General features: G+C 35.8%; 1 protein-coding gene across 1 annotated transcript; it reads left to right on the forward strand.

The window, feature by feature from the left end:
• Positions 1 to 3966: 3966 nt before the first annotated feature.
• On the forward strand, positions 3967 to 7034 carry LOC106342166 (phenylalanine ammonia-lyase 1). Its single transcript, XM_013781025.1, has 2 exons — positions 3967 to 4477; positions 5083 to 7034. The coding sequence occupies exons 1-2, from the start codon at positions 4068 to 4070 to the stop codon at positions 6830 to 6832; spliced, it is 2160 nt and encodes a 719-aa protein (XP_013636479.1). The 5' UTR covers positions 3967 to 4067; the 3' UTR covers positions 6833 to 7034.
• Positions 7035 to 9710: the final 2676 nt, after the last annotated feature.

Consider the following 9710-nt stretch of genomic DNA (forward strand, 5'->3'; position numbering starts at 1 on the left):
CTAGACGCGTCCGGCTTTTAAGACTAAAAGGCGTTTGGCCCTTCTTTTTGATCACGGGCCAATAAAGACAAAAGATCAACCAGATACAAATGTATTGTAGTCCATAAGCTTGTGAGAGCCGAGATCTATGACCTAATATATATATTTCAGTGTGTGATATAATCCACAACAACAGAGGTCATGAGACACCATCAAGAGATGGATAAAGGACTACAATGTCCGAAATAGATATGGTACTGCCTAAGGTAAAGAAATCGATGACCACATCCATGAGAGTGTTCGGCCGCAGAGCCATAATAAGAGATTATAAAACTCACAGCAATGATCATTGATCTTGAACACTCATGAGACAAGTAGTGGACATGTATAGACGAGGTATATGACCCAGACATGGATCGACCAGATCGAGACATAGGTTCATGATAACCATGTCTAGTACATTGTCCATAAGTACTTATTTTGTCCGACCATAGTAAAGAGTTAAGAGTAGACGATCACGTCTAGGCTATGGACATATGCAAACACGATTTGCAAAGACCCAATAGTGATCTCCGAGGACAATGTGATTCACATTGCTTAGCACATATGCTTTATCGGGACATTCGATGTCAAAGGACATGAGAAACGACCTAAGAAGTCGAAGTGGTCTAAATACTGTTCAGTAATGAAATCCCATCCTATACATACAGGAAATATCACGGACCAAGATGCGTAGAATGTAGAACCTACACTGAGGTTCACATCAGGGGGAGTAGTGCGTGTTGTACTCTTTTTCCTTCATCATGGTTTTGTCCCACTGGATTTTCCTGATAAGGTTTTAATGAGGCAACATGAAGCGTACTACAGATCATGTATGGTTATGGCATCCAAGGGGGAGTGTTATAAATCATGGAGTGGATTGCCATTAACCAAGACAAGAGGAGAAATCCCACCGACCACATCAATGCCCAACCGCGGCCATATGGAGAAGGAGAGGCGGCCACAAGTTTCTAGTCGGCCAAGGCTTCACAGTTTTCCTTTTCTATGTTTTATTAGTTTTCATATTTCCTGTTGGATTAGGATTTGTACTCTTTCATTTTATCTCTATCTTGTAATTCTTATATAAAAGAACCTCCTTGATCATTAATAATAACAACATAAATATTCAATCTCGAAACTCTCTAATTATAACAGCCACCAATTTATAGACATATAGAGTCGTGTTCGGACTTTAAATACGTGTTCAGAAACGAAGATATAAAACCTTTAATTTGTACTATGCATTTTCGCTTAGAACTAGAAGTGAGGAAAAACTTAACCGTATTAATGGTATGGTAGATCGGTATGCATTTTGTACTAACCGTATATATTAAAGCATATACCTGAATCACAACTAAACCACTTTATCTACGGTTTTCAGTAATAGCCATTTTGTCATTATAAACGTCTTAAGTGATAATTCATATAATTTTCTTCAAAATCTGAACTATACCGACCAAATGAAAAATTTCTAAACCTATCGGCTAAATCAAGATGCGATGCGCTTAAATCTTTGATACTGTTTATATTTAACAACAAAATAAAAGTGTATTGTTTAATTACAAAGAGTTAGTAAGAAAGAGAGAAAGAGTAAACCGATCAATCGACTAAACGAAAATCGGATATTTGCATAAGTTTCCTTTCACATTGGCCGACATCTACCTGCATCGTTTGGACCTTATCCTAAATAGTCAAAACAGCTGAAAACGAGATATATTTCTCACGCCGACAAAATATTTTAGGTGTCCAATAAACATTTATTTCAAACAAATTAACGTTACTGCTAATTTGGTAGACTGCCTAGATGGTTAAATTAATAAAATAAAAAAACTTCTAAACGAAATTAACCGAAAAGTAAAGATATTTGTGTATTAATTAAATGGAGACTTTTGGGATGCTGAGACCACGATTATTGAGAGATTTTTAGAATGAATTTCTTATCGGAATATAAGAACCCGTCTCTTAACTTTTAACTAAAAAAATTAAGAACCGACTTTTAAAACTTTTATTTAAGAACCGGTTCTTAATTTTTTTAGTTAAAAGTTAAGAGACAGGTTTTTATATTCCGCTAAGAACCCCTTTTTAAAAACCTCCAATCATCGTGCTCTAAGAAGGGAAGTAAAAAATGCATGCACATGCAGGTGTTTTAGTTAAGGCGCCTTGCCGTACCAACCCACCGATTCTTCCACCCATATCATCTCTACCATTTATTTGTTTTTTTTTCTTTCTTTTTGTCCGTCCATTACTATTTTAGCTTTCGATTAGTAATAATTCATAAAATAAACCAAATAACGAGATTGATAATGAATTTATATATTAGCAAATAGACGGATACATTTATTATCTTCTATCATACCCCCTGAAAAATGCAAGACAATCCTATCTACGGGTATTATTAATTTACATTAAAATTAAGATTTTGTACGACTATACAAGTCTACACATTTAATCATGTGTATTTATGCTTGGTTTGATAAGGATCTATAAACTAAAAAAAATCACGACCATTAGAAAAACTCTCGTGATGATGATGACAGCGCAAAATTTAAATTTTCTATACAATATGATAATTACAAAGAAATTCATTATAATATTCTTGTTGATATATTTTAATTACTTGAGATTAGGGTAACGAACTAAATATAATGGAGGCTGTGTTTACACAAAGCAATTGCTTTTGTCATGCAAACGGCGTGTTGCGTCAGTCGACTCCTGTTGGAAATCTTTTTTTTTTTTTTTTTTTTAAACTCCTGTTGGAAATCTTTTCACGTATGAATTATCTCAAACACAAATTTTATACCCAAACCAAAATTAATGAAAGATGTAAAATTGTGTCTATAATATGATTATAATGTGTCAAATTGCAATGTTCAAAATATTTTTTTCAGATTTTTATCAGCTTTTTACCTAATGATTGGTGTGTAGATGCATTTAAACAAGTGACAAACACTTTAAGTTTTATTTGTCTCGTTGGATTTTGAATGTAAGTGCATGTACTGTCACTCAAAACAAACGAAACTAAGTTGAAAAATGCCATTACACATTTTGGTGATTCGTTAGTTGAAACAAAATAGAAAATACACATGTTTATAAAATTAGTAAAACAAAACATATAAGAAAAGAATACAAAAAAACACAACAGGATAATTGAAATGAAAACAAAACCCTTTGAAATGTCTTATAAAACTGAAACAATATCCAAAATTTCAAAAACATTATAGAAAATATAAAAGAAATGAAAGAGTGTTAAGGTGGGGACGTTAATTGAGTCAATTACGTTCATACATTACACACCTACTCCCATCACAATGAAACGCTTTACTCCAAAAAAATACTCTTTAATCCCAGATTAAAAAAAAAAATCTCACAGTCTCACCAACCACGGAATGCAACTATCGTCAGCCACCAGCCACGACCACTTTTACCACCGCGATGTTGACGAGAACAAATAAAAATGACCACCGCGTTAAGAAAATCTCTTTTTTTGCGATTTAAGAGTAATTTTAATAAAATAGTTTTTTTTTTTAGTTTTGAAAAAAAAGAAATCAAATGAAATCCATGAGATACTCTTCTTCCATATGTCAATTTATAAATAACTTAATTATTTAATTATTTCTGAAAAATCAAAACTTAATTACAATATCTCATAATATTAAGATATATAATAATATATTATTAGTGAGAGATTTATTTTTTAATATCTCACCCTAACAAATGCTCTAGACCAAATCCACAAACTATAATCTCCACCACCAAAGTCTCCCACACTCCATCTAACGGTCATAATTAATTCTCAACCAACTCCTTTCTCACTAATTTCCATTTTTGTTTCTATGTATGAAATGTTGTCACTACAGAAAAAAAAAAAAATAATTAGCTCTCTTTGGCTTACCTACCATCAAACATTACCACCTTATTTAAGCCACCCTTCATTCATCTCTTTTTCCTCAGGACCAAACTCCTAAAACAAACAAAAATATATATTAAGACATCTCTCACCTTAGAGATCCCTCCATAATCTCCTACATTTTAATTAACTCAATATTCAAATGGAGATTAACGGATCATCATACAAAGTCGACGCTATGTTATGCGGCGGAGAGACCAAGAATGTCACGGTGGCTGCGGCGGATCCTCTGAACTGGGGAGCTGCGGCGGATCAAATGAAAGGGAGCCATTTGGATGAAGTGAAGAGAATGGTTATGGAGTTTAGGAAGCCTGTGGTGAATCTCGGAGGAGAGACTCTGACGATCGGACAAGTAGCAGCGATCTCGACCGTTGGAAATGGTGTGAAGGTGGAGCTGTCGGAGACGGCAAGAGCCGGTGTGAAGGCGAGCAGTGATTGGGTGATGGAGAGTATGGGCAAAGGCACTGATAGTTATGGTGTTACTACTGGTTTTGGTGCTACTTCTCATCGTAGAACCAAAAATGGCGTCGCACTTCAGAAGGAGCTTATAAGGTAATTAATGGATTGTAACATATTTGCATGTTTCTGTAATTGGAAATTTAAAATAATATAAGGGTAAGTATCTTAGGTAGGCTCTTTTCAAAAAAAAGAAGAAGTATCTTAGGTAGATATGGCGATTAATTGTTGGATTTGGTATGATATATCTTCTTTATATATGAAAGATTCTTAAAATTATTGTGTATATTCCAATTAACTGGATTTTAAAATATTATTTAATATATATATATATATATATATATATATATATATATATAAATACTTAATTAAATTATCAGAAGATTTAGTAACGATGAAAAGATTTCTTTACATTAATATACTCCAATTAAATAGATTTTAAAATATTATTTAATGAGAATATATATGTATACTTTTAGTAAATTAACATAAATTTCAATAATGAATTTATGAAAAGATTTCGTTAAATTTAATATATACTCCAATTAACTGGATTTCAAAATATTGAAATCACCGGAAACAACTTCTTTTAGTCTTTATTGTTTCTTTTGGGGTAATTATTATTCTTTTTAATTAAACTTGGTGAATTAAATCAGGTAACTTAACCCACACGCAACTCAAATGTTTTTGTTGGTTTTCAGATTCCTGAACGCCGGAATATTCGGCAGCACGAAAGAAACATGCCACACACTGCCACACTCCGCCACAAGAGCTGCCATGCTCGTACGCATAAACACTCTCCTCCAAGGATACTCCGGCATCCGCTTCGAGATCCTCGAGGCCATAACCAGCTTCCTCAACACCAACATCACTCCTTCCCTCCCTCTCCGCGGCACCATCACCGCCTCCGGAGACCTCGTCCCCCTCTCCTACATCGCCGGCCTCCTCACCGGCCGTCCCAACTCCAAAGCCACCGGTCCCAACGGCGAAGCCTTGAACGCAGAGGAAGCCTTCAAGAAGGCCGGAATCCCCTCTGGATTCTTTGACTTGCAGCCCAAGGAAGGTCTCGCCCTAGTCAACGGCACAGCCGTTGGCTCCGGCATGGCCTCGATGGTTCTCTTCGAGACAAACGTCCTGTCGGTTCTGGCCGAGGTTCTCTCAGCTGTCTTCGCCGAGGTGATGAGCGGCAAGCCGGAGTTCACCGACCATTTAACCCACAGGCTGAAGCACCACCCCGGCCAGATCGAAGCCGCGGCGATAATGGAGCACATCCTCGACGGGAGCTCGTACATGAAGCTAGCTCAGAAGCTACACGAGATGGATCCGTTACAGAAACCTAAACAAGACCGTTACGCGCTCCGCACATCACCTCAATGGCTAGGTCCTCAGATAGAAGTGATCCGTTACGCCACCAAGTCCATCGAGCGTGAGATAAACTCCGTCAACGACAACCCTTTGATCGACGTTTCAAGAAACAAAGCGATTCACGGAGGTAACTTCCAGGGGACACCCATCGGTGTCTCCATGGACAACACGCGTCTCGCTATAGCATCGATAGGGAAGCTCATGTTCGCTCAGTTCTCCGAGCTTGTTAACGACTTCTACAACAACGGTCTTCCTTCTAACCTAACCGCTTCGAGGAACCCTAGTTTGGACTACGGTTTCAAAGGAGCGGAGATCGCTATGGCTTCCTACTGTTCAGAGCTTCAGTACTTGGCCAATCCAGTTACAACCCATGTTCAGTCAGCAGAGCAACACAACCAAGACGTGAACTCTTTAGGACTAATCTCATCACGCAAGACGGCAGAAGCTGTCGACATACTCAAACTCATGTCGACAACGTTCCTCGTCGCAATCTGCCAAGCTGTGGATCTAAGACACTTGGAGGAGAATCTAAAACAAACCGTGAAGAACACTGTCTCTCAAGTGGCCAAGAAAGTTCTAACCACTGGAGACAACGGTGAGCTTCACCCATCTCGCTTCTGCGAGAAAGATTTACTCAAAGTCGTTGACCGTGAACAAGTCTACACGTACGCGGACGATCCATGCAGCGCCACGTACCCGTTGATCCAGAAGCTAAGGCAAGTTATCGTTGACCATGCTTTGGTCAACGGTGAGAGCGAGAAGAACGCTATGACTTCGATCTTCCACAAGATTGGTGCTTTCGAGGAGGAGCTCAAGGCGGTGCTTCCTGACGAAGTGGAGGCAGCTCGAGTGGCGTATGATAACGGGACATCTGCTATACCGAACCGGATCAAGGAGTGTAGGTCGTATCCTTTGTATAGGTTCGTGAGGGAGGAGCTTGGAACTGAGCTTTTGACCGGAGAGAAGGTGACGTCGCCGGGAGAAGAGTTTGATAAGGTTTTCACGGCGATATGTGAAGGGAAGATCATTGATCCGTTGATGGAGTGTCTCAGTGAGTGGAACGGAGCTCCCATTCCAATATGCTAAGAGTGAAGGGTTTCTGTTTTTTTTTTACTACAAAAGTTCTTTTTTTTCCCCTTTAAATATCTGAATAATTTGTACTAAATGGTACTCTGTGAAGTCCTTTTTATTTGTCTAATTTCAAAGTTGTGTTATAAAACTCATTGTAAGTTCTCAAATGAACAATTTTCTTGTTACAAAATGTGGAATGATATAATCTTCTTCGTTATATGGAGGTCTCCATAAGGACACCATATAACATAGGCGGACAATTGTTATAATATTTTTTGAAATAATGTTAATTTATTCAAAAAAAAACATTTGTACAATGACTGTGACTTTACCTGAGTGTTTTTAGAAAATAAGACTTAAACTTAGAATCCAAAAAAAAAAAAAATAGATCATCGAAAGGAGAACTATATCTCCATGGCCTTTGTATACTTTTGATCTTCCATCATTCTTAAGCTTGAGATACGGTTCCTGACCGACTTGTCGATCTGTTTAATCAGAGCTGCAGGGGAATTAGCCTTCTCTCCATGCCGCCTCCCGTTCTTTTCGTTCCAGATGGTTGATAGTGTGGCAATAAAAGAATTAGAACAATGTTTTTCAACTCTATATTATAATCTATCATACTGAGTTACCTTAATCCATATTGTATTGAATTATAGTAACAAGAGTAGATTATGTTTGTGCATGTTAGGTCTGTTCCTTTGATCCAACTTGCATGTTAGGTTCTTTTTGGATTATAAAACGTTTTATATGAATTAATGTTTTGAGATTGTTATACATTATTATTTCAGATTTTATCTGTATATTTTATCCAACTTTTTCGTACGATTCTACAGTTTTTCGGACCTGAAAAACTAAATCCAAAACCAACCCGAAAATACAAGTGCAGTTCGGGTCTAAGTCATGGGCAAAGTGCTATTCATTATATTTTTGGACCGCGAATCTCTGTTCTAGTTTGGGTCCTATCTAAGACTCGATCGGGTACCCAAAGTACCTGGAATGATTTGTGTATATTAGGTATGTTTGGTGTTTCATATATGTTTTCGGCATTACAGATATTTTTAAGTTTCAGATTCGGGTTTTTCGGTTATAGTTTGGGATTATGGGTAAAATTTCAATTTTAGAAAAATATATTTTGGGTTGGTAAAATTTTGGGTGTTTTGGGTTTTTCGGATTAGGTTTACGGATAAAATTTTGAATCTTTTGAGTATATGAATATTTTTCAAGTATTTGTTTGGATTTCAAGTATTTTTGTGTTTCAAGTCTTTTTTGTGTTTTGGGTACTTCGTGTTTTTTTTTTGGATTCTAATACCCAAACCAATCCGAACCTGTTATGTATTCAAAATTAAATTTATTTTACAGATATTTGAATTATGAGTCTGAACCAATCCAGAACCAAAAAAACCGACCCTAACTTAAACTATAGATTTTAAAATATTTAGTTATGTCAAACGTTTAGGATCCGAAGAACCCAGTCTCGCATATCCAAACATGAACCCTTTGTTTCGAAACATTTTATCTCCTTTGATATAATGTAGAAATATTAAAAGATGTTGGTATAATTAAACTAACATATGAGACATCTGATATATTTTAAATCAAATTTTCAAAAGTTAAGAGTTTAAATTAAATGTTTTAAAAGTCAAAATATCTTGTACATTCGTGTGATTGAAATAATGTGGGTCGCTAGAATGTAAAAGGATAACAATTGTCGTGGTTATTTATTAAAGTGTAATAAGTTTTAAATAGTTGCTATAATAAAGGCATGTTATGATACACATTCGGGTTCGGTTTGGATCTATTCGGGTTTCGGGTTTTCGGGGTCAAAGATTTCAGTCTCATTCGGATATTTCTAAGTTTCAGTTCGGGTTCGGTTTGGATCTTTGTGGGTTTGGTTCGGGTACGAACAACCCATTAAAATTAAAATTTTAAAATTCATTATATATTTTAAATTTTTCAAAATCTATAAACAAAATATTATATTACATACAAATTTGAATAAAATATGTCAAAATATCTAAACTTAACATATAATTTGATTTGGTTTGAGTATTTGGATAGTAATCAATAGACAATTCAAATATTTTTGGTGTTTTAAGTATTTTTAGCTATTTTAAACATTTACTTTTGAATACTAGCATATATTTTCAAGTAATTTTGACAATTTAAAAATATCTTATATATTTTGGATGTTTTTAATAGACATTAAATCTAAAATATATTTATATAAGGGGGGAGTGTTTCAAAAAAAAAAAAAATTATATAAGGGGGGTATGGACACTACAAGAAAACATCAACATACTGAGGGAAAAAATCGTCAGTATGTCGTCGGAATAACGTTATTCTGACGACATACTGACGATTTTTTCCCTCAGTATGTGGAAATTCATTTTTCTTCGGAAATCCCTCGGAAATTTCCGACGGAATTCCGAGGAAACAAATTTCCGAGGAAACTCAGAGGACCACCAGTTCGTCGGAAAGCTCCTCGGAATATACCGAGGGAGAACTTTCTCGGGATATTTCGATGGATTTTCCGATGGTCCAATCCTCGGAAGTTCCGACGAAATGTTCCCCGGAATTTTCATCGGGAATTTCCAAGGAACGGAGCCCTCGGAAAATTCAGAGGAACGAGTCCCTCGGTATATTCCGAGGAATGAGTCCCTCGGTATATTCCGAGGAACATGTCTCTCGGTATATTCCGAGGGTTCATTTCCTCGGAATTTAAAAAAAATCCCTCGGAATTTAAAAAAAAAATAATTTTTTTTTTAAAAATTAATTTTTTTGAAATTTAAATTCGAAAATATAAAATTAAAATTGAAATTGAAAACATATTAGATAATATTCAAAGTTGTACAAATAAAAATAAAACATTCCGAGTTTTTGAAAAAAAAAAAAA

The sequence above is a fragment of the Brassica oleracea genome, chromosome C4, assembly GCF_000695525.1.
Source record: "Brassica oleracea var. oleracea cultivar TO1000 chromosome C4, BOL, whole genome shotgun sequence".
Lineage (NCBI taxonomy): Eukaryota > Viridiplantae > Streptophyta > Magnoliopsida > Brassicales > Brassicaceae > Brassica > Brassica oleracea.

Coding starts and splice junctions, on each gene's coding strand:
- LOC106342166 (XM_013781025.1), top strand. CDS start 4,068: ATGGAGATTAACGGATCATCATACAAAGTCGACGCTATGTTATGCGGC. Junction 4,478..5,082: donor CTTCAGAAGGAGCTTATAAG/GTAATTAATGGA, acceptor GTTGGTTTTCAG/ATTCCTGAACGCCGGAATAT.